This window comes from Eptatretus burgeri, chromosome 12, assembly GCF_056783735.1.
Source record: "Eptatretus burgeri isolate ZD-2024b chromosome 12, Ebu_testis_v1, whole genome shotgun sequence".
In the NCBI taxonomy this organism is placed as follows: domain Eukaryota; kingdom Metazoa; phylum Chordata; class Myxini; order Myxiniformes; family Myxinidae; genus Eptatretus; species Eptatretus burgeri.
Window position 1 is genome coordinate 38,960,300 of NC_140972.1, and position 26,547 is coordinate 38,986,846.

At 39.8% G+C, this 26,547-nt stretch overlaps 1 protein-coding gene across 2 annotated transcripts in view; it reads right to left on the reverse strand.

The window, feature by feature from the left end:
• Positions 1-317: 317 nt before the first annotated feature.
• LOC147015455 (uncharacterized) overlaps positions 318-26,547 on the reverse strand; it is a 96,220-nt gene continuing 69,990 nt past the window's right edge. For both annotated transcript variants that reach the window (XM_085850218.1, XM_085850217.1), the window contains 5 exons: positions 20,343-20,517; positions 15,580-15,685; positions 9,916-11,235; positions 6,869-7,024; positions 318-3,510 (listed from right to left, as the gene is read on the reverse strand). In XM_085850218.1, the coding sequence (XP_085706344.1) occupies positions 3,327-3,510; positions 6,869-7,024; positions 9,916-11,235; positions 15,580-15,685; positions 20,343-20,517 (1,941 nt within the window). In that variant the 3' untranslated portion in view covers positions 318-3,326. The remainder of the gene's footprint in view (positions 3,511-6,868; positions 7,025-9,915; positions 11,236-15,579; positions 15,686-20,342; positions 20,518-26,547) is intronic.

Here is a 26,547-nt window from a genome sequence, read left to right on the forward strand (position 1 = left end):
CTTCTTGCATGCTCCCCCCTCTAACACTGATTGGTAGAATTAGAGAAACAAACAAACAAACAAAAAAACAATCAAAAGGACAAAATTGATGGTATAAATCGATTTTTTTTATAAACATCAAACTCCCTTGTAAGGGCATCCTGCAATTGCGATCAAGGGATATTATAAAACAATCTTCTTTGTTGCTCAGTTCTTCCATGAGTTCAAAATATGAAAATGAATATAAATCTTAAGTAATCATAGCACTTCTTGTGATGCTGCATGAAAAACTGAAATGAATTCTACAATTCAAAGCAACAAATAAAAAGCTATAAAAACAGGGTATTTCAGTGTGATTTATTTGCATATCATATTTCCAAATGTATACTGGAATAGAATGCCAGTTTCAAATAACTTTTCATGATAATTTATTCAATTGTTCGGTGGATATCATTTACCATGTCATGGTACTATTTCTCATACTCTGCAACAGCCACACAAATTCCAAGGGTTGAACATAATTCCAAGGCATGCTGACATGCTCATCATTGTCACTTGAGCATGTCAGCAAATTGCATTTAGTCATTAAATATATGAATGTCATTGAGATAAATACTGAAAAGCAAGTCATATTTACACTTTGCAAACATATACAAACAATAGCATTTTGAATTAAACTTTTTTCTTATGAAACAAATCCTAAGTCCCTGTTTCGGACCAAGTCCAATGGGGACTAATAAAAATGTAGAGGGAGGGGTAAGTAAATGTGAGTCATTTAAGCATGCAAACGATTATGGATTTAACAACATGGAAAAAAGACTTCGTCTTATAGCATGCAAATTGCAGTAATGAATACCTGCAATTCAAGGTAGTGCATCAAAAATGTTCACATGATTGTTCATACGGTTTTGTTTTGTTGCCAAAGACAAGCGAAATCTGTAGATCTTTACTTGAGCAAAATATCAATAACCAAGTGCTCTTTTGAAAATGGGACTACAAAGTAGACAGTATGTTTTGCTGCGAAATCCTCATTTTTGAGCATCTATTATGCTTAAATGCAGATAAAATGGCTTTAAAAGCTATCAAGACAAACTAATCGGTCTGAACTTTCTCCTAACGTTTTGTAAGTGAGACAGCTTGGCTTATAAGTGATGACAGCTTCGGTGGCCAAAAGTAGGATTAGAGTCACCAAGTAACTCTTTCCACTGGTGCAACTGTTATGTTTAAACTTGGCAGAGTTAGATTGTTATTTTTTTTAATTATTTCGCCGAATAAAACCGATGTTTACTTTCGAGTATTTATTTGGATTTTTATCGATTTAAATTTTCAGGATGAAGTACTTGTGAAGCAGAGCAAATAACTAGTTTGAAGCACAGGCCACGCTCATTGAAAATGCCTCAAAACATGATGCACATACCAACCAGATGGTGTGGAAAAATCAACCACTTATTCCTTCTTTTGTCTCGTTCTTCCCTCACAGGCTTGTATCGAAGCCTGTATTGCCTTTGTTTGACTTTCTTTTAATTTCAAATGTGTGTTACAATTTAAAAGTCCAGCAATATGATTTACCTGTCCAGTTATTTCTGTCTGACAAACTTTGCAGCACAAAATGTTCCTCATCTTCCTTGGCAGTCTTTCTGGCCATTTTTAATTCAAGGTCGAGGTATTCACTGCAGTATTCCTCATTCAAATTTTATTTTTTGTGACCAATTATTTAAATTAGGCAAAAAGACATCCCCACTGGTATTATTACGGTGCCGTTTAACCATCAGCGAAACATGTAACGACGACTTATAATCTTCCTCATGTTTAACCACATACACGCACTGTACTAAATGCTCCGCCCCGGAGCCGGCCCTTTTCACAGAGATGTGAATAACCTTCTTCACTCATTGCATTTTTACACATTATGGTAACATAGTTTTAATAACTCTATAAAACCATCATTGTTTATGTCCCCTTTCAATAAATTTTGCCTTTTAACGATGGAAGTCTTTTTGGTTGTTCTGTGAATGTGATCTGAAATCAACGATTATCAAATCTTTTTCAAGTCTCGATATATTGTTGTTATTCGGGAGGCTGGAGGTGATTGATGTATCACCCTTTGCATTTGAAAAATATGAAATCATTTTATCCATAAAATATTCACTGCAGAGTATGGCAAAATATCAGCTACTTCATTTAAAGGCGTGATCAAAAAGTTACATGAATGAGATACTCACAATAGGCCAATACAAGTGAGTGGTTTACTTTTTTTTCTTTTCAAAAACTGTAAACCAGGCTTTTTCAATGCACTTGCAAGATCTACGCCTCGTGTAGGATAGCCAGAGTGAGCAGCCAGAGGAATTCAACCCCAATGAGCCAGCACAGAAAAAGACTAGTCTTTAACCACTTGACCAAAGAACCAGCTTTCAAAAGGCAAGGATACACAATTTGTCAGCCCTTGGTTTTATTTTCTCTCTCTCTCTCTCTCTCTCTCTCTCTCTCTCTCTCTCTCTCTCTCTCTCTCTATATATATATATATATATATATATATATATATATATATATATATATATATATATATATATATATACCTATACACACACACACACACACACACACACACACACACACACACACACACACACACACACACACACACACACACACACACACACACACACACACACACACACAAACACACACTCTGTCTGTGTCTCATTCCTTCTCCCATCTCCTTTCTGCTTCACACATTGTCACTAAACTTTGTCTTACAATTCTGCTGATACCAAATAAATTTATTTTCAACTCCTTTTATTCCATTCAGTCCAGTCTAAGGTAAACTTTTCTGAAGTTGCTCACCATGCTGGAAAATGTCATAACATTCCAGTGAGTTGCATCAAAATCAAAGAACATATTATTTTGCCGATGACAAAAAATAAGGAAAAGAAAATAATGGCCTGAATAGAAATACTGCCCTTCCTTCCAGTCAATATAAACAGAAGGTAATGATATGACATATTTGTACAATAAAAAAAATGTTCTCAGTTTTTTTTTGTACATGTTGCTCATTTCATGAATTTGTACATGTTTCTCATAAAAAAAAACAAACCCTCCCAAATCCGTGGGTCATTATCTCACTCAACTACAACAATTCGGAAAGGTAGCTGCAGTTTGCAGAGCAGAGCATTACAGGCAGGGAAAACAAACTACAGTATAAAATAGCATTTCATCCTAACCACCAAAATTAAGTTAAATACATTGTGTTGCGCCCACAGAACGTGTAGCTGTAAAAGACCTGCATTTTGGCATAATGATGCATTCGTAATTTATCCTGATATACTCATTCATCTGTAGTATTTTGTTTAATAATCGGCATCATCAAAATGGGTAATGTAGGCAACAGGAACCAATCCACTTTTTCCTTCAAAACTGCACATGATCCAGTTGGAGTCGATGTTGGATATGACTTTCAGAATGGCTCCCTTAGGAAAGCAAAGATGATCTGGATCATTGGTGGGCTGATCACAAACGGCCTTCACTTCACCACTGCACAACCACAAGACATTTAGAAAAAATAATCTTCAAGCAAATCCACCCCAAAACATCAAACTAAGCACATCCATCTTACTTCCAATTTATCTAACCATGGAATCATCACTATTTATATGACTACCACGACAACTACAGCTTCGGGTGTTTTTGTTCTAAATTTTTTTTAATATATATTGATTATATTAAAATCAATTTCCAATTTTCATTCCTTCTCCCATCTCCTTTCTGCTTCACACATTGTCACTAAACTTTGTCTTACAATTCTTTATTGGCCTAGATATCCTGATATATCACACTTGAGTCCCCTTTCATCTTCCTTGGTTTTTAGTCTGTCTATCTGTGTCTCATTCCTTCTTTTGCTTTCAAAAGGCAAGGATACACATTTCGTCGGCCTTTCGTTTTCTTCTCTTTTTCTCTCTCTCTCTCTCTCTCTCTCTCTCTCTCTCTCTCTCTCTCTCTCTCTCTCTCTCTCTCTCTCTCTCTCTCTCTCTCTCTCTCTCTCTCTCTCTCTCTCTCTACATATATTATCTTACAGTTCCCTTTTCAGGGGTGGACCAATCGGGAGGCTTGAGTACAGTTTCACCTTCATAACAGACATCGACTGCATGCGACCGCATGCATGCATGCATGCACGATTATGACTAATAATAATAATGTAACTTTAACAGCCCTAATTATTCCCACCTCGTGTGGTTTACCTGGGAATGTTTTCACCCAAGATTGTCATAAACTGGCTGGCCAGGCCTGATGTTCGAATGAAGGTGATTTGGGCAGGAATTTGCAATTTATTCAGGGTGCTGGCATTAGCTTGCCTATTCTTTGTGAAGGAAACTGAATGATCGTTAACATCCATCAAAGACTGCCAGCAGATGGGACACTTAACGTCCTCCCAGGGGGCGGTGCACACATTGATGCATCGCCCTGCAGACGACACGCCAACAATTTATAGATGGGTCGAAATTCGAACCCAGTCTCGACAGCTCAAAGGCAAGTGTGCATACCTCTAAGCTATTCTGTCACACTATTTATAGGAAAGTGCAACACATGTGAAACATCTACAAATCAGTGTACACTGCCTACAATGCACATCAACATTCACACATTATACATGTCACAACTGTTTCAGCAGCAATTTAAAACTGCATTTCCACATCCTATAACTGTATCCTGCCTAAACAAGTGAAAGAATCAGCTGATAAATCACTACTGTGACAGTGATGCAACATTTAATGCCACAATGATAAAGTAACAACATCTTATTTGCAATTGACAAGGTATATCAACCTGGTAATAACCAGAGTTGGTGTCAAAGCCACCCAATGCTCACCTGTTTATTCCTTTATCATTTTAAAAAGACTAGTCTAATAATTGATATTTTTTATAAAGCATTGCAGTGAAGTCTGATCCAAATAATTTTTAAGCAATATATGTATTTGTATATTGTAATCAGTAACAAGAGCACAAGTGAGCACAATATACGCCCGAACAAGAAGGTATATACAGAATTGTGCTACTACATGAAAAACAGCATCCTGGTTGCCATGGCAACCACTTTAGATGACGAACGTATGTCATGACACACCGTCTCCACAGTCTGTACCTATGTACCAAATATGAAACGTGAAAGTTGAAAACTTTGGGCGTTAGAGTGCGGACAGGAACGGATGGAAAACAGCATCCTGGTTGCCATGGCAACCACTTTAGATGACGAACGTATGTCGTGACACACCGTCTCCACAGTCTGTACCTATGTACCAAATATGAAAAGTGAAAGTTGAAAACTTTGGGAGTTACAGTGCGGACAGGAACAGACGGACGGACGGACAGACAACCGGTATCACATAATACGCCCCGATATATATATATATATATATATATATATATATATATATATATATATATATATATATATATATATATATATATATATATATATATATATATCGGGCATATAAAAATAGTGTGGTAGATAAAAACATTAGAAAGGAAAAAAGAACTTGCACCAAAAACTTTCACATTTTCACGCTCACGCTGACGCTCACACTGACGCTGACGCTCATGCCGGGGGTATTGCTATAGCTCTCTGTTCTTCGAACAGGCGAGCTAAAAATGAAACTGAACATATTCTTTGTTCTCGTTCTTCTCATGCATTCACAATTGGTTTCTTTATTTTCATGATCTTTCACACTATGTCTCAGGTTGACGATGTTCCGCAAGCATGTAGGAAATAATATAGTAACAGGAGCACATTTTTAATTTGTTGGAAGGACTCGAGGTAGTGGTGGGGAAAGGAAACGTACATTTTTTTTTTAATGGGGTGAATGAGAAAATGAAGAAGAAATTTTTTTTCCAAAGCTTTTCCACAAAGAAAGCTTCATGATGGAGACAACAATCTTTGGGAAAACTGTTTGAATGACTCATTTTGTTGTTGAAAAGATTTAATGTTATAACTGATGTATCCATGCATTTGTTTTGATAAGAAACATGTTCTGTTACTTTGTTCATGATAAAATTATATTTTTACACTTTCACAGTGTATGAGAAGTAAGCCAGCAGATCAGAATAGAACCTCCATCTTGGTTTACATATTTAGATTGTTTTTAATTTGGTTGTTCACAACAGGTCATACTGCATATTGTAATTAATGGAAACACAACCCTGAAAGATTGCTGACAATCAAAAAGGATGATGTACCACTCACACATGACCAGAGCCATTCCTCAAGTGTGAACATTGAAAACAACGTGTTGTGACCAGATATAGTACTCAGAAATAAAAAGGAAAGCATGGCATTCACCAATGAAGCATCAGTACAAAACGCCTTTGGTCTAGATGGGAAATATCAAAGTAGTGAAGCACCAAGACCTGACAGATGAAAAGCTGGAATCTGGAGAAAATAGACATCATATCGGTGAGAGTCAGAGCAGAGTGTAAGGACAAAGCTTGTAGAAAAATGAAAATGACACCACAAACTATTGTAAGTGAGTGACAATTGGAAGCTGTCCAAGGTGTGGTGAATATCCTTAAAAAATCCCTAGTCACAAAGACGTAATACAGAACACCTGGAGATGTTCCTAAGCTGAAATGACCAAACATCACAACTTGGTCCTCCAAACGTGATCCGAAAAAGGAAAAGAGAAGGAACATTGGGTGCTGTGAGGGCCTCATTTTAACTTTCGATGTCTGCTATTGGACATTGAAATTGACAGTTCATACTTTTCTTGATCTGCAGCTGGAGTAAACATCAGGCCACCTTACCAAAATATTAAATATGGAGCATCGGGTTAAGCATTGGGCAATTCAACTCTGAGTGCATCAAATGCTAACTTTCAGCATGATTTTGAACACGCACCATGGTAACTTATTATCTGGAAGGCATTCCTGTGATTTCTCTTCTTCTCGTATTTCAATATTGTTGTTGACATTTCGGGTGGACCCAAATGTCCACAGATGTTCACGTGCCAGGCCTATCTTAGCGACACTCAAACCCAACCACCTGGAAGGGGCCCTGTAAAATGGAGATGGCATTAAACACATATCACAAAACTTCTGACTTAATATGAAATCCTCTGACACAAAATGTTGTTATACACAATTGTAAGATTAATTTGGTTCATTTACATACAATGGCCTGCAAAAGTATTAACCCCCCTAAGAATAATTCCACATTTAGATGAATTATGCAAACAATTTTTCCAAATGAACTTTTTTATTCAAAACTGAAGGGATCAAACGAAACACTGTTATAGTTGAACGAGGTTACGTGTCAGGAATACCGTAAAAAACATGTACAAATCAACATTCACTGGTTGTAAAAGTATTCAGCCCCTTGGGTCAGTACTTGGTGGAAGCACCTTTTGCAGCCATGACCACCATGAGTCTTTAAGGGAAGGTCTCTAACAGCTTTACACAATAAGATGGTGAAATCTTTGCCCATTCTTCAAGTGAAAATTGCTCTCGTTCTGCCAAGTTAGATGGGGATCATCGATGGACTGTAATCTTCAAGTCTCATCATAAATGTTCAGTTGGGTTCGAGTCAGGACTTTTACTGGGTCACTCAAACACATTTATTTTCTTCTTATTCAGCCACTCTAGTGTGGCCTTAACTTTGTGTTTCGGATTATTATCCTGCTGAAATGTGAATCTCCTACCCAGTTTTAGATGCATGCCTGACTCAAGCAGGTTTTCATCAAGGATTCTCCTGTACTTTGCACCATGCATTGTCCCTTCTATCCTGACAAGCTTGCCAGTCCCTGCTGATGAAAAGCAGCCCCATAAACATGATGCTGCCCCCACTGTGCTTTACAGCAGGGATGGTGTTGACTGGGTGATATGCCGTGTTAGGCATGCGCTCGACGAAATGCTTTGAATTTAGACCAAAAGTTCAATTTTTGTCTCGTTTGACAGAAAACTTTTCTCCACATGCCTGAAGTACCATGAAGATGCTTTTCTGTAAACTCCATATGAGCTTTTAGATACGTCTTTTTCAGGAAAGGCTTCTTTCTTGCATCTTGTCCAGAAAGGTCAGCTTTGTGAAGGGAACGGGATATTGTTGATTGATAAACACTGACCCCAATCTCGGACATGGAGTCATGCAGATCTTTCAAAGTCATTGTTGGATTTACAGTGACATCTCAAACTAGTTTTCTGCTTGCCTGGCTGTTGTGTTTGGATGGGCGACCTGATTTGGGTAGAGTCTGGGTTGAGTCTGGGTGATATGATATATCTACCACTTCTAAATGATGGATTTCACCGTACTCAGAGGGATAATGAGTGACTTTGAAATCTTATAATTCTCCTGAACAGTGCTTCTCCATCACTTCATGTTATTTTTTTTTTGGATAGCTCCTTGTTCTTCATGTTTGCCTTGTTGTTTGAACAAATGAGTTGCACTTTAAAACTGCTTAGATAAGTGGGGGAGCTTAATTTTAAAGTTAAACCATTGATTAGAAACAGGTGCAACATATTACACTTTTTTTTTTTAACCTTTCAAACAAATCATTTGCTCCAGAAGTGATTTTGGGTTAATTAGGCAAAGGGGTTAAATACTTATGCAACTGAGAATCATCTGATTTTCTCTGTTAATCAAACTTATTCACATTTTATCTGCATTTTTTAGCTTTATCACTTTGGAGAAGTTTGTGAAGACTCTACATATTACGATTAATTTGAAAGCTTCATGAAAGAAGCTCAGGTGGCATCAAAATGTGAAAACTTTGGGGGGGGGGGAGAGGGAGGGTTGAATACTTTTGCAGGCCACTGCAACTGACAAACAACTCATCCGTCAATTCCCACACTTTTATGATGTATATGACACATCATATTATCCTCATGCTTTTTGAAAAAAAGGGGGGATATTGTAATCAGCTCCATCTGTCTGTTTGTTTGTCTGTTGGTCTCTGTTCGTCCGTCTGTCCATTCATCATGCTATCTCCTCCTAAACGGTTATGCAGAAATTCACCAAACTTGGTAGTTATGATCACCACATGTCACAAAGGTGCAAGAACAGCATCATTTTGGCCCTGTTCCCTGGAGCGTTGTCAAAAGGTCAAAACTCCAAAAATGCAATTGTAGGCAAATTTTTAAACGTTTAAAAAAATGAAATATTGCATATGCAATCAACATTGGGGGTTGAGCGATCTGCTCTTGTCGTCGTTGCTTTGTGCAAAACTCAAAAACTAGGTCAAGATGGAAAGGCAGCAGCACAAGCGGTTGCAGCAGCAATAGGATCTCCTCAAAAAGCGGTAGGCAAGGTGGGTGCGACTTGTCCAACAAGCTTCCTGTCTGGTAGTAAGCATAAAATATGTAACTATTTTTAGGGATTTGAACTCCAGGTTCATGTCCCAAGGGGTGGGGACTTTTGTGACATTGGTCAGATGTGACATTGGTAAGGGGGGGGGGGACATTAATATCATCACCAGACTGAATCACCTTCAAAATTAATAGATAATATAGTGAGGATACCACCACCACAGGGGAGAAAAAGTGACATTGGTCAGAAACTACATTCTAAGGGACTCAAATCTATTCCATGTTTCACTGGCAAAAGACTGTTGCAGCACTTAAATGAGGCGGAATAAAAAAATGAGGCGGAATGTACACATGGAATGCCTTTTAAATCACCACGTGCAGTTACCACTCTAAAAATTTTTTTTGCAAGATGAGCACCTAAAATTTTCCAAGATTTCCCAAACTTACGTCGATCATTACACTTATCTTCTCAACTCAATAATTTGCATCAAATTATCAATAAATCTAGCTGTCTTAGTAAATGTGTCTCAATTATTCCAAGATCTTGGTAAATTTCCCAAGCAGTGGTTACACTAACCAGAAGTTCACATCCACTTTTTTTTTCTGAAATTCCTACTATTTGGAGCATGAAACCTAGCAGTGACTTACCTTGTAGTCAGCTGAGGATGCACTCGGTCAGATTGTAGAGATGTCCCTTTTACAGTCTTTGGGCCAGCACCGAACAAGTGCTTCAGCCATAGACCTTTATCTTCAACATTCAAAACATCAATACCATCTGTACCAGAGTTGTGAAACTCTGAGTCTGGTGGGCTGCCTACCAAGTTGCTAACATGTGCAACATTTCTACAGTGCACTGAAGTTACATTCTTAACTTGATCATCACAAGGTGACTTTGAACCCTGAATGTTTCTGCTTAGTTCATCGCTTTCATTATTGTTCTGAGGTTCTGTGACGTACAGCTCTGTTTTAGCGTTGTTTTTCACTTCATTGCTTTGCCACTTTGTCTCCACTGTCTTGTATACCTTCCTGTAAAGATGAAGATATTTGCTCCAAACTGCTTGCAATGGTTCATTTCCCTGACTGGCTGATGTCAGGTACATCTGCGAACTTTCCTTTAACTGTTCCCACCAATCAACATCTTGGCCTGTTGTTTCTGGCATGAAGATTGTGTTTGTGTCTGTGTTACAAAGAATTTTATTACCCTGAACACTAATGTAAGAAGATGGAGAATTTGTCCCATTATCAAAGGAACCATCATTTTCTATGGTTCTGCCATCATGTGAACTAGCATGAGCACTTCCAATGATTGAAAGTTCTTTCTGACTTGCTTCACATTTTTGCTTCTGGGTTGTTCCAGAAACATTGTGTTTTAATGCTTTGTCAAAAGCAGGGTTCATATGTTTTCCTTCACCTGGCACTGCTTTACCATCATTGCTTTCATCATATTCCACATTTTTTATACATGGAAGTTGATTTTCATCCTTTTGCTTGGAGTGATTTTTGACTCCATCCTTCAGCCTGCTGTGAGTTGAAATAGTCCTCAAAAGCTTTGCAGGATCATTTTCAGAAGCACTGACTTCCTGATTTTTTTCAACATTCTGAACTTCAACCTGATGAGCAATGTCACCAATGTTGGTGGGCGGAGGGCTACTTTCGCTGCTACTGTTGGTACCCCAGTTGAGCATGAGTTGTAGTGTTGAATGCAAGGAACGCTGAAGCCCAAATTGACTGTGCAGGCACTCCCGTTGAGCGATCTGCTCTTGTCGTCGTTGCTTTGTGCAAAACTCAAAAACTAGGTCAAGATGGAAAGGCAGCAGCACAAGCGGTTGCAGCAGCAATAGGATCTCCTCAAAAAGCGGTAGGCAAGGTGGGTGCGACTTGTCCAACAAGCTTCCTGTCTGGTAGTAAGCATTCACCACACCTTCCTGTTCATGTAGGTGGCTCAACCATGTGTCCAAACAGCACAAGCTGTAGAAAGTTCAGGGAAATTCAAAATGAATTCACAAAAAATGGAAAGAAAACAACACAACATCCATGGAAAAGTAAATACTCATCATAAGTGTTTCTCTTTTATATCAGTGGTGAGCAAAGATTAAAAATGTAATTGGCAAGGAGCTCAATATTGGAAGATGATAGAACAGTAAAGCTTTCTGAGGTTCAATAATTAATATAATTTTTTAACATGTTTTATCCAAAGCTTTTCCACAAACGACATAAAGGCCCAGTCACACCTTGACATTTTAGCCAGGAATGGCAACGTATAAAAACGCACGTAAAACGTTGGCGCACGCTGAAGTTTTGAGGTTTTTTTTTAAGTTTTGGTCGTATTCATAACGTATTAGTAACGGGCACAGAACGTTTCATTGTGTTAAAGATAACATACCAACGAATGCTTAGCCTGTTGTCGGCGTTCACAAACTATGCTCAACGATAGTTTAACTTAGTCATAGTGCGCTGCACGTATCGCCGACGAACTCGTGGCGTTCTCTGTTAAAAACCTGCCGCTCGCCGATTTAAATCATAACCGCCTGAAAATTGGAAGTGTCAACATCGCAGTCACACCTTGACGATTTAGCCAGCGTATGCCGACCTATGAAAATGTGTCTAAAACGCTGGGACACGTCGAATACGGTATGGGTAAGTTGTGTATATGTTAGCAGCACGATGAAAAACAATGAAGTAAGCTGGCATATTACGTGGTGCGTCTAGTACGTCGTGAAATTTCAAGCATGCTGAAAATTTTACGACGTACTCGACGTATGGCTCACAAGTTCCGCATACGCTGGCATAAGTTCTCGGCACGCTCCGCATTCGTTTACACACGTTGGCCACACGTTACTTGTAAGTTACTCATAAGTCGAAACACGTCGAGGTAATGTTTAGTATACCCGAAACTTAATTTTTAACCGACGAGTAACGTGCTTTGAACATATTAGTAGCGTGCTTTGAACCTATGAGTAGCGTGCTTTGAACCTATGTGTAACGTATCTCAAACGCACATTGGCGTATGCAGACGAATTTGATTGACGTCTTCCGGACGACCACAGAACGTACTGAACGTGTTTCTAACTTACAGCTACCGTATAATGGCGTATTGGCAGCGTTTAGGGGAATTGGTATATACAAATGGGCTTCACAAGAGGAACCCGTCAGTGTTCCTGACTCCATGTTTAGTAGATGTCAATGTCACTGGCAGTGGCAGTGGCAGTAGTAGTAGTAGTAGGAGTAGTAGTAGTAGTAGTAGTAGTAGTAGTTCGAGAGAATTTAGTGATGTCAATGTTATTAGTAGTAGTAGTAGTAGTAGTAGTAGTAGTTCGAGAGAATTTAGTGATGTCGATGTTAGTAGTAGTAGTAGTAGTAGTAGTACTAGTAGCAGTAGTAGTAGTTCGAGAGAATTTAGTGATGTCGATGTTGGTAGTAGTAGTAGTTCGAGAGAATTTAGTGATGTCGATGGTAGGAGTAGTAGTGGTAGTAGTAGTAGTAGTTCGAGAGAATTTAGTCATATCGATGTTGGTAGTAGTAGTAGTAGTTCGAGAGAATTTAATGATGTCGATGTTATTAGTAGTAGTAGTAGTAGTTCGAGAGAATTTAGTGATGTCGATGTTGGTAGTAGTAGTAGTACTAGTAGTAGTAGTAGTAGTAGTAGTAGTAGTAGTAGTAGTAGTACTTTCACGTAACGTGTTGCAAAGTGTGAACAACGTTCGTGTAGCGTGCTTACAAAACGTTACTCATAGGTTAGAAATAATGTTCGGGTACGCTAAACATTACCTCCACGTGTTTCGACTTATGAGTAACTTACAAGTCACGTGTTTCAATGTGTGTCAACGATCGCATAACGTGCCTACAACTTATGGCCAGCGTAGCGGAACGTGTGAGTCATACGCCGGCATATGTCATAAAATTTCAAGCATGAAAAAATTTAAGGAAAACCCACAATTTCAACGTTTAAAGCCAGCGTACTACCACTTATGGCAGTGTTTTTCAGCGTGGTCTTAACATATACAAAACGTACCCATAACGTATTCGACGTGTACCAGCGTTTTACACAAATTTTTGCAAAAATCGGCATAAGCTGGCTTAAACGTCAAGGTCAAAATTGACAAAAAATAGTTCTTATCCACTGGGCCTTAAGGTACTTGTGGAGGGATCCAATACGATGGAGAGTTGGTTCAAGGGAGTTCCAAAAAGTAATCTTAGTAAAATAAACTAATGTCTTTGATAATGACACAATACATATGTGCTTGACAAGTTATGATAGAAACAATTAGTTCGACATATTGTTAAAATACCACTTAAAAACTTGTGATGACAGTCATTTGATTTGGTGAAAATTAAGCAGTTACCTGATTTTGACCCACAAAGCCAACAATGAATCCAAGCAGTGGAAACATGTTGATCTACCCCTTCCCCCACCCCCACACACATCCCAAAAGTATTTCAAGGTATGGAAATGAGTTCTTCCTCTTTAGAAAAAAAATGCATCTGCTTACATCTGATTATGGAAATTTTGGTTAACAAGTAACAACCGCTTCCTTCGAGAGCATTGGTAAGTCGTCTTCCATCCCTCCCTCCCCCTGACCTGACCCTGGGTACTACGAACACGTATGCAAAATTTGGTGGAGATTGGGCCAGCCCGGGTTTTTTTTTTCTTTGACTTTCAGATGTACGTACATACAGATAAGTGCATGATTTAATTAAATATATTATGAGTCTTTGGGTTTTATTTTCCCTTCAAGTAGAAAGATTCACATTCCAAGTTGGTGTATCAATCAATCTGTCCAAGACGCTGTGATGATTCCAATATTCTGCCTCAATGTGATATTCCTTTTCTTACTCCTCTCCTCTTTAAAACCTCCAAATGGAATTAACTTAGAATCAGGAATGATAATGCAAAAATACTTTTTCAAACCAACCTTACCTATCTCTGCCAGTCATGGAAAAGACAATATTTTTTTGCTTCTTTTTTTTTCCTATCATTTTTATTTCATACGCGATGAAAGCATCTTGATATGACAAGTTCGGACGATGGTAATTAAAATTCATGGTGTCTTTAGAATTTTGAATCGCTTCTACTTTATCCATTTTGTATGAAAATGTCAATTTCCTGTGTTTTTTTTATTTTTTATTTTTACAGAAAAGGAAAATAGCGCAAAAAATATTATTTGAAGGAAAGACAGCCGAACTTATTGGGAAAACACAAACTGCCAAAGAGTAAAACTACTTCAGAGAAGAATATAAATGCAATCGCTCATTAAAACCAGAGGGTTCATAGAACACCTAACCGAGCAGTCGAGAGAAAAAAATGTCATGGGGATGGTCTGCGAGCGGAAAATTTGATTGGTCGTAATGATTAAAATGGCGTAATCCTTTCGTCCAAGTACTGTGAAACGGAATGGTTTTGAAATTGCCAAAAGGCGATTTGTGTTCTACAGTGTTCAAGTATATAATTAAATTGAAATAAAATATATATATTTTAAAGGTTGTAGAAAAAACCTTTTTTGGAAATGTACCGCCGTTGATACACCATATTTTACACCACCTTATTTAACACGTTACATGAGTTCTTCATGCCTGTTGTTTGTGTCCTTTATGATGCCACTAAAAAGAGTTAATTTCCTGGTTGGAGTGATTAACAATTTTGTTTGACTGCCAGACAGACAGTAAAAAAATATTTTTTATCTCACTCCTCTGCGCATGTGCACTTGGGACGAGATGCCATACAATTTGCCAAATTCAAAGCCAAAGTAGTGCTAAACTGCAGGATTGTATTCCGATTCATGTTCTGCAATCCACAGTGCTCAAAATATAACATTCAATTGAAATTAAGTTGTTCCTCGAACATAAACTGATGCTTGTAGACAGACAGACAGACAACATGAACCAATTGCTTAGCCTTGCCTTTTGCTTTGTGTGCATGGCATAAAAATGATTGGTTATAATGTGTCTCATTTTAATTACCTCCAGCACCGTAGGTGAAGGAGGTTATGTTTTCACCCCTCTCTGTCTGTTTGTTAGTCCGTCTGTGTGCACGATATCTCAAAAAGCTGTGGACGGATCCGGATGAAATTTTGTAGACAGGTTGGGTGTGTGACCATGAAGAATTGATTCGATTTTGGTGAAGATCTGAATGCAGATCTGGATACAATAATTATTTAATTTTCAAAGTGATTCTTCACCATTGATAGGACCAAAAACGATATATAGCATGATATTTCAAAAATGTTTTGTGCCTGATATGTTCTCGTGGATCAGGCAATACGTGATGGAGGTATGCGCTCTACCGAGTGACCTTCTAGTTATGACTGTACTTACTTCAGCAAGCCAAAGATGAATGCATTGAATCGCATGTTGTTCGTTGACAACTCAAACATCTGGTTCAACTGGGAATAGAGGGCATTCAGAGGTTTGGTGGAAGTACCTTGGAAGACAGTTGGGAATAAAGTGTGAATGAGGATTAAAAATATATGTCGAGCACAAGGGATGTCCAAAATACCACACTTTGCACCCCCATCCCAAACTAAAATGCCAGACAGCAAATAAACTATGGATACATCTCAATACAATATAACACGTGCTTTTGACAGTGCGAAATATTTTGTCAATTAGTTTAGTAATTTTTAACTCGCAAGTAATTCTGTGCATTGAATGCATTTCCTAGTAATCCAAGATGCCTATATTGGCAATGAGGAGCTGAAAACGCCTTTTCTGTTTGTAGAATGCACAGAGACCAGAATCATCATCATAGTCATCATAACCATCATCATCATACCATCCTGTTTACAGCATGTTTGTTCTGCCAAAGCAGTCTCTTGGCAAGGATTACCACCCGAGATGGGTTACCAGTCACCACTTTGATGACATTCAACTAAAGCTAGCAGGAATTTGTAATTGGTCCAAAATTCCAGCGATTACTCCCCTCTGAGTCACAAAACATGTCTAAAAACTAATGCTAGCAAATGGGATCCCCAGTATAACATCCTTCTGGTGGACGGTGCACAAATTGATGCCTCTTCCTGCTAACAACACAAGATGACGACAATTTATAACTAGGTTAAGATTCAAATCCAGGCATTCAGAATGCTTAATACAATATGAATTCAAAGCAAAGCCTGTATTTTTATGATCAAAATTCGATGAATAAATCAATGCACTAAGTCCACAATTAAAATGCAATTTGAATCCCTTTTTGCACTGTCTATAATTTATACATCAATTGTGCTGAATTTTGGAGGGATAGGCAAGCCCAAAACGTGACTCCACCCGTACAATCTGTCATCTCTCAGATCGGCAAGCAGCAGCCTCTTTACTGTCTGCAGATCTGGATAAAATCACAAGCTGGTCCAACACTGGGAACATATCTTTCAATCCTGACAAATCTCACACTCTCACGATGCCTCTCCGAAAGGACAGCCTGGAACCCCCCCCCCCCCCCCCCCACCAATCTACTTTCTCAACAACTCTCTTGAAGTAGTCCTTTCGTTCAAGCTTTTGGATCTCACTCTCTGCCATGATCTTTCCTGGGAAAGCCACATTTCCAAGCTGTCCTCCAAAGCCAGTCACCGACTGGGCATCCTCCATCATGCAAAGTCCTTCCTTGGCACACCTGAGCTCCTGACCATGTACAAAACTTTCATCTGCAGCCTAATGGAGTACTGCTCTCTCCGCTGGGCTGGTGCTCCCACCTCACACCTTTCTCGGCTTCACGTCGTGGAGACCAAGGCATTTAGGATCATTGGTATCTCCACGATGAAGCTGAGTCTTTGGGTCTCTCACTCTCTCACGGCAGGCAGGTTGGTGGTCTTTCTGTCTTCCACCATCTCCTATCTGTCCTTCCCCCCTACCCCCCATTGCTCTGTCTGTGATCTGGTCCCCGTCATATTTGTCACAGGGCGATCAAGGTCCGCCAGCAACCCCCTTCTGGTGAAACTACCATGATCAAGAATCACTGCTCACATACGCTCTTTCATTCCACTTTTTTACCACCTCTGGAACAAACTCCTACACTCTCTTCAATCACACACTTCTCTCCAGGGTCTTCAAAACAGATTTTCACCACCATGTCTGATCTTCCCCCACCCAAAACCATGATATTTTCTCTCCCCATTAATCCACCCCAAACCAACCTCCTTCAAATTCCCCGTTTTCCTTCCTGGAAGTTCCTTTAGTGTCCATCTTGTTAACCCTGTGTATCCTGCCCCATCCCTCTCCCTTCCACAGATCTCCTCATGTCTCTGTTCCCCACTATTTTTTTTCCTTCCCTCTCCCACCCCTCTTGTTGTACCTTCTGTGTGTTAGCTTTTATAAGAGCCTCGACATTGTATACAAAAAATAAATGAATTAAAAGATGCAAAGCAGATATTACAGGAGGATTCCACAGGAGCTTGATTTTACCACCAGTAATCGGTCATAAAATTCAGATACAATTCCATTCAACGAGTTTTTCAAAAACCTCAAATTAATATTTCACAGTGACAATGCTCACAATGTGGTCGTCATATGTCTACTGGTGCCATGGTGAGCAAAGCTGTGTCTTGCCTGTATTGAGATTAATTCTGGAAGTTGGAGATAGTTTTATACAATTCCTATTTTTTAAAATCATTTTCAGAAAAAAAAAATGGAGACTTTTCAGCATTGAGTAGTCAAAGGTTATAGTTGTATGAATTCCTCGAACTTCGGTTGAAAAAAACAGCATTCAAATTGATGGTGCCATAGTATGTAGATCTGTTCGTGTGTTGAGGTCAACTCCGGAAGTTGGCGAAGTGAAGAAACTTATTGCATGATAATATTGTTAAATGTATGTGGGGTACAGGGTAATTATTAAAATGTAAGGCCTTAGTGTGGTGCTTGTGATTGTGTAAGATGGATCATTTTGACATGTATTAAGGACCTTGTGTTTCGGTTAAGTTGTCCTATTTGTGTACGCCATTGGACTGATGGAAGAAAAAGGTACCTTAAAATTAAACCCAAACAAATCAATTTTAAACTCACTTCAAACATTCCATTGCAAATATCATTGCGGCTTTTTTCATGACCAGAAACACTTGCTTTCACTGTTCCACGTATACAAGTGAAAATTGTTAATCATTTGCCCCCTATTGCGGGGGAGGGGAAGATTATTTTGGGCCCAGGACCTGACCCTGTACTGGGTAACTCAAGCAAGTATGCAAAATTTGGTGGACATTGGCCCTACCGTTTTCAATTCTCCAAATATCACACACACACACACACATACACACACACACACACACACACACACACACACACACACACACACACACACACACACACACACACACACACACACACACACACACACACACACCTCATTTTACATACTCGTAGTAGGATGTGTTGACAAATCCAATAACATATGCCCATCAGCTAGCAAACTTGTCTTAATGTAATTTTTCAATCAAATCTGCATCTGCCCAGCCTTGGGGAAGCATCAGCAACACAATGATCAGTTCGATGCCAGACACCTTGTCTTCGTAGAAGTTTAAATTTTCCATACACCTCACTGAAGGTAGGCAGTCTGACTTTGAGGCCAGTGTAATTTTGGGTACAGTAAAAAAATAAATAAATTATGTCGTCCTGTTCCAAATTTTCATCACATGCTGCTGAGGGGCATATTTTAATGGCGATGAGGGGTGCAGAATTGCAGATCAAGTGAAGGCTGGAAACATGGTTATATCCGGAAATACCATCAGTGTGTTCATGATGTAGGTCATTAAACAAACACATGCCATCTCATGTTGTGTTGCGATAACAGCATCTTTGAAGGCTTTTATAGAAATAATTCACAGGTGACAGAAAGTATTCTGTCAAACATGTTTGAAACTCGTGATAGCAAGATGATCTGATGAAATTACATCGAGAAGCCAATATGTTAAGAAAGGCAAGTAATCAAGTGTGATGTATGTCCTCAAACAAACTCGTTTGAAAGTTTGATGTATTTCTCTGCTGTTATTGCCCATGGTCTCATTGGTCATTCTAGCTTGGTAAACTTGGATGTAAACACTGCACTATAAATACAGAGCATTCAAGCCTATCAGCAACATGTAACAACACATTGCAAGTCTGATCCAAGCACATACTGCGTTACTTCCAAGGCAACAAACTTTTATCGTATTTACACTGTTCACCCACTGCAGTCCGTCCACAACTTTTTGAGATATCGTGCTACATATTAGTTTAGCCCTCTCAATGGTGAAGAAACACTTAAAAATTTTTCGTAGTGGGGTCCAGATCCAGATCTTCACCAAAATCTAATCAGTTTGTCCTTGTCACACACCCAACCTGCCCACCAAATTTCATCCAGATCCATCCACCACTTTTTTTAGATATCTTGTTCACAAACAAACAAACAGACAGAGAGGGGTGAAAACATAACCTCTTTCACCTTCGGTGGCGGGAGGTAAAAATAAAGGAATGAGCAATTTGGATGATAAATTAAGGTTTTTGTATGTAATTTCAGTTTCATCCATATTTGTCAAGCTGAATAAGGTGAAAAAAGAGAAGGGTCGCCCATCATCATCAACGAATGACTACTGCAGGTAACAACTGCAGGATCACACAAAACGGTCATATCCCTGGCATTACAATCCAGCCCACTGACGAGTCCTTCCCATTTTATTTGGCAATGACGTCAGTTCTCGGTTCAGCTCACGTTTGGCATGACAATAAATAAATAAATAAATAAATAAATAAGGCTCAAGATCAAACATTGCAGTGTTGGAGTATACCTGCATGGTCCAGTTTTCACACATGCCCAATTGATGATGTTACTTCTCACATTTGCCATCCACAAAAATATTTGGTTCTTAGTCGTAGCAGATTCATTCAAGAAACCCAAAAACGTATATAAAAAAAAGTACTTTTAATTTTTTATTGAGATAAAAAAATATTGCAATAAAAATCTTTAAAACCTTTTTGCAAGCAACGCTGCAAATGAGCATATAAATCGATATAATTATATAATACAATTATTTTTTAATGTAATTCCAATGAAATTAACAATTACTGAAGTGAGTAAAGTGGTGAATCAGTCAATTTTGATTCCGCACTTTCAGGATCACCTGGCTGTCTTGAGGCTTCCACCACATGCCACAAACTATTCTTCCTGCGGCCCACAATGAAGTCGAGTTGAAAGGGCCGCAGTCCATCACCAAGTACCCCAGCTATGGCTGGGCACAAGTACTTCAGCAACAGATGGCCAACGTTAGGGCAAATGGCAGAGTCGCCCAGCTTGGCCTGTATCACAATCCCACACGTGACAACAAGGCAGTGTGTAAGAGGGAAACATTTATGTTGCTGATGTTTTGTCATTTATTTCCGATAACAACATTTTTTGTACTGTGACACCAGCTACCATTGTATGAAGTGCCATTGCGAATGTCTTGAAAAAATATGAGTCTGAAAGTGAAACACATGAACAAAACCATAGAATGAGGACATATAAATTAGTGGATGAAAACATGGCAACCTGCTGCAAAAATATTAGTAATAGAAGGGATTTTGAGAGACATCAAGGTGTTTAACTCAAAGTAATTGTCATCACTCGACTGTCCATTGCTTGGTACATCATGTAAAGGTTACATTAAAGAAAGGTAGTGTCTCATGAGGCCAGAAAGCAGTTCAGAAATTAATTTCCACCGTTCAACCGCTTCCACCGCAACCGTTCAACACTAAGGGAAACCGCTTGAACTTGAGGGCAAGGCAATAGGATGGTTTTTGGGCTTACCAGTGATTAGGATTTTAATAAAATTTAAGTTTGTCATTCACATGCAGCGCAAGGCTTCAGGGTAGCATCATTGGTTGAGGACACAACTGTGCCGCTGATGCAATGCTCTCTAATAGCTATGGCAGGAATCTGTAATTTGTTCATAGTTCCGGTGATGGCTTGCCAACTCTTCACGAATGATATCTTGGGATCTTTACCATCCACCAGCGACTGTCTCCACCCCCCCTTCCCACCCTCAACCCCTCCCCCCAGATATGCTACCCCAACAGAAACCATATTTGGGCTACCTTTTGGGAACATGCAAAATTTGGTTGGATTTGGTTCATAGTTTTTTTCGTTGTTGAAGCAAATATAAACAAACAAACGATATATATATATATATATATATATATATATATATATATATATATATATATATATATATATATATATATATATATATATATATATATATATATATATATATATATATATATATATATATATATATATATATATATATATATATATATATATATATATTGTTACGGTTGTGTGCTGGGCTGTGCATCTTTGAGGTAGTGTTATTCTTTTCTATCTTTATTTTAACAAAAACAACGACAACAACAACGCCAACCCACGGCCGCGTTTTGACGGTGATCTCCAACACGGCCGCGTTTTAACGGTGATTTCCAACACGGCCGCGTTTTGACGGTGATCTCTAACACGGCCGCGTTTTGACGGTGATCTCTAACACGGCCGCGTTTGACGGCAAGATCGGATCAAAACGGCGTTACCCTCTGAAAGAGCTGGCCAATCGGAAGGAGAGGGGCAGATCCAGTATGGGTGAAGGTTCAAAGGTGAAAGAGGGGAGGGTGCTGATTTCGGGCGAAAAAGCCCATGCTGGCCCCTCCCCTTGGGGCGATATAAAGCCGCGTTCGCTCGCCGACGAGTGAGTGGAAGCGTTGAAAAGACGCTGAGTCGTTGACAACCAGCGAGTCGGGGAGAGCGCTAGAGGTGTTGTTGGAGTCGGGTGTTGTTGGAGTGCGGTGTTGTTGGAGTCCGGAGAGTGTTGGAGTCCGGAGAGTTGGGGAGAGCGCTTAAGTTGAGTGCTGGGCTTCGTGGCTTGCAGTCGGCGGTGGGAGTGGAGAGACGCCCCGTTGGAAGCTGGACAGTTCGGAGTTTGGGCAGTTGGTTCGCTGGGGGTTCGCCGGCGCAACCAGGAGGCCTGACTCGAGACCCATTCACTCCTCCAGCACATCGTCGGCTAGACCAGGCCGCAGTGGAGGCCGGACGACCAAGGGAGCCAGTCGGAGCTCGGGGGTCTGGGCACAGACACCGAGGGTCGCCGAACCAGGATCCAGCGAGTCACCACGAGGGTGGCCAGGTAGCCCACTCGGTCTCTCGGAGCCCCTTCGGTCATCCCGGCTCAGAGCAATTATAAAGGCTCACGAGCCCAGTTCTTTCTTTCTGGGGTTTCGCATGAAAGTCTGTGGCACCTTGTCCGTAAGTAACAAACTGTTAAGTGCCTGTACATTACATGATAGAAATCGGCTGTAGGCTTTCTGCTTGTGTCCTGTCCCCATCCCCCCATTGACTGCTTACGTGCCGTGTACAAATAAATGTCCCCATTGTTGAATGTTAACCTGCTCGTTGTGTCACTTTCTGCCATTGACTGCCATGATGCGTTCGGAATAATTAGCTGGCTGATTATAAGCCGATAAAACGTACATCTGGTCCGACGGGACTTGGCGATATAAAACCGCTCGGCAATCACATACGGAACGAGCTGCTTAAGCGGCTCGTTTTCGTGCAGGTCCCATCGAGGTATAAACTCCCGGCATTTCTTCTTCTTTCTTCTTTTTCCTTTGGCTGCTCCCGTTAGGGGTCGCCACAGCGGATCATCCGTATGATCCGCATTGTGATTTGGCACATGTTTTACGCCGGATGCCCTTCCTGACACAACCCTGGTCACCTCTTACGACACAGGGATAAGGTACATCTATTTTAACTGGGGTATACACCGGCCCAGTATACTGGTACTCATTTCGCCGACCTCGGAAGGATGATAGGCTGAGTCAACCCCCTGGTGTATTAATTCAGTGGCCCAACGGGGCTTGAACTCAGGACCTCTTGGATCCCAAGCCGGTGCCCTAACCACTGCGCCAACACCAGGATCCGGCCACACCAGGATCCGGCCAAACTCCCGGCATTTCTGTCCGTGCGAATAATTAGGTACATCAACAATTCGGCGATCGACCCTGTAGCGCGTAGACAGAAGAGTCGGATGGTTTATGGTGTGTTAAAAACACCCGTAGCTGGGTTTCGGCGTTGATCCGGAAGCTGCGACTAGATTGCTCGTTCGGTGGGCGCGCGCGGCCGCAATTGGGGTAAGGCAGTCGTCCGTACGCCGAACGGGTGGAAATCTACAACAATATATATATATATATATATATATATATATATATATATATATATATATATATATATATATATATATATATATATATATATATATATATATATATACTGAACAAAAATATAAACGCACCAACCTAAATATCGAAGTCAAGATTGCCATTATGGGAAAATGGTCAAACCGATGATATGTTTGAGCAATGGTTCCTTTGTTTTGCTCAAGACAGATGTTCCCATTGAAATTGACCACTCTGAGTGTGTGGACTCACACGTTGAGTAATCCTTCCCATGAGCACCATGGGGCTTGACAGAGTGATGGTCAGTGAGCGTGACCAGGACACAAACACTCCCTATAGCTTGCCCTATAAAAGACCTCCCCAAAATGTGGACTGGTGCCAAATGTCAACATGCCACAGATGTCACAAATCTTGAGGGAGCGCGCCATTGGCATGCTGAATGATGGGACGTCAGTACGGGCCGTTGCAGCACACTTCAATGTCCACCACTCCACCATTAGCCGCCTGAGAACGCGCCTCAGAGAGACTGGAAGCACCGTGAACCGCCCACATGCCCGGCGACCACGTGTGACCACCGCCGGTCAGGATCGTCACATGAGGCTGCAACATCTCCGGGATCGACTCCGACCGGCCACGAGGACTGCCGATGAGACTGTCGGGCTGCATAACAGGCGCATTTCAGCCCAGACGGTGCGTAACCGCTTGAGGGAGGCCAACCTCCGAGCCCGCCGACCACACCGGGGACTCGACCTCCCCACCGGGGACCTCCCAGAGAACGTCCGCCAGCTCCGTGTGGCTCTCCAGGAGGAATGGGAAAACATCCCTCAGGCCACCATCGATAATCTGGTGATGTCCATGCGCCGGAGATGCACCGCTCTGAGCGACGCCAACGGTGGACACACCCGCTACTGACTGTGTGAACTCTGACAGTGACACCTCGGTTGTGTCGGCTGTTGTAGCGCAAAGACAGTCGCCAGAATTCTCAAGGAACTCTTTGAAATTTAATGCTCAATTGTCATGGATTCTATATAATAACCAAATTGTTGTGAAGATTTAGTATTAATGAGTTCGAGGTAAAATAGTAACAATCGCTTGGTGCGTTTATATTTTTGCGCTTGGTGCGTTTATATTTTTGCGCTTGGCGCGTTTATATTTTTGCGCTTGGCGCGTTTATATTTTTGTTCAGTATATATATATATATATATATATATATATATATATATATATATATATATATATATATATATATATATATATATATATATATATATATATATATATATATATATATATATATATATTTTGTGACCACACTCTTCACGATGTAGAAATATATTTTTATATTTTTGTTCAGTATATATATATATATATATATATATATATATATATATATATATATATATATATATATATATATATTTTGTGACCACACTCTTCACGATGTAGAAATATATATATATATATATATATATATATATATATATATATATATATATATATATATATATATATATATATATACTTGGCATATACTGTATATGTAAAAATACCCTGCGCAGACAGTAACCATCTCCGATTTTTAAAATTCCTCCAAGAAAAAAAAGTTATGACGTCAAAATATCTCTGCTAATGGAAATCGCCTAAAAAATTATTTCCGAAACTAGGCAAGTTTTTTGAATTCTATTTGCGGGAATCGAACAGGGCATTAGCAGAGATGAATCACCGCACATATGATACATCACTATGACGTCATATCAACTTTTCTGACGTCATTCCAATTTTTTGATATTTTTTGTTTCACAACCCAGAGTTTTCATCGGATCTTCGTGAAACTTGCCATGTATATGCAGAAAGCCCACGTACAGGCAGTAACCATCTCCGATTTTGGAAATTCTTCCTAGAAAAAAAGTTGACATCATAATATCGCCGCTAATGGAAATCGCCTATACCATTATCTCCGAAACTAGTCAAGCTGTTTGAATTTTGCTTGCGGGAATCAAGCTGGGCATTAGCACAGATAATTTATCGCAAACCAGATACATCACAATGACGTCATATTCGTGTTTATGACGTCATCATTAAGAGGATGAGGATCTAAGCTCATTTGAGCTTGTTATATTGCAGGCACCTGCAACTCACCATAGGTGAGTTCAATTCCAAAGTAAAGGAGAATCACGTGCTTGAAATCTAATTATTTTTTTAACAACTTCTAAAAGTGGCCAATAATATTGTCTGGGCCATTGCAGGATTTCTGTGTAGAATAAGCTAAGATTTTGAAATTTTTTCAGCTCTTTTTATTTTGTTCCACTACAAATCAAAGAAATACATTTGTGGATACCAAAAATATTTTTGTAATTTCAACCATTTTCTGGAAGAAATAGTGAATTATTTGAAAAAAGTGGAAGGGTGCTAATATTTTTGGCAGGGAATGTATGTGTGTGTATATATATATATATATATATATATATATATATATATATATATATATATATATATATATATATATATATATATATATATATATATATATATATATATATATATATATATATATATATTGTTGTGGTTACCAAATTCGCAAACCACCATTCAGGTCCCTTAGGTGAGATATCTCGGTAAGTACATGTGTAGTTAGGCCCAAACCCGTTGTCTAGTGGGAATACATGTCATTTATGCGTGCTGCGACTCTTCAGGATAGCCGTTTTTCTTTTACTATCTTTATTTTGGACCAACCGCCATTGTTACCACCACCAACCACAACATCAACCACCCACCGCGGCGCCGCTTCACGTCACACCTCGCAACCGTCGCATCACCACCGTTCTTGCGCCGCTTGTGGGTACCGGTGTTGGACTCGTACAGGGCGCGCGCCGAACAGCGTGTACAAAACCACGGATTTTCAGCTCCAAAAACGGATCAAAAACGACACACGCCCACTTTTGTTCCGTCCAATCGGTGAGCGAGGGGTGATTTGGCCCCGCCTCCAAGGCGTTGGAGGGCGGTCGCTATATGCAAATTTATGGATCAAAAAGCATTCACGCCCACTTTTTCTCGGGCCAATGGGGAGCGAGGTGAAAGGTCGAAGGCAGGGGGTCAAAGATGAGAGAGCGAAGCCACGGGGCTTAT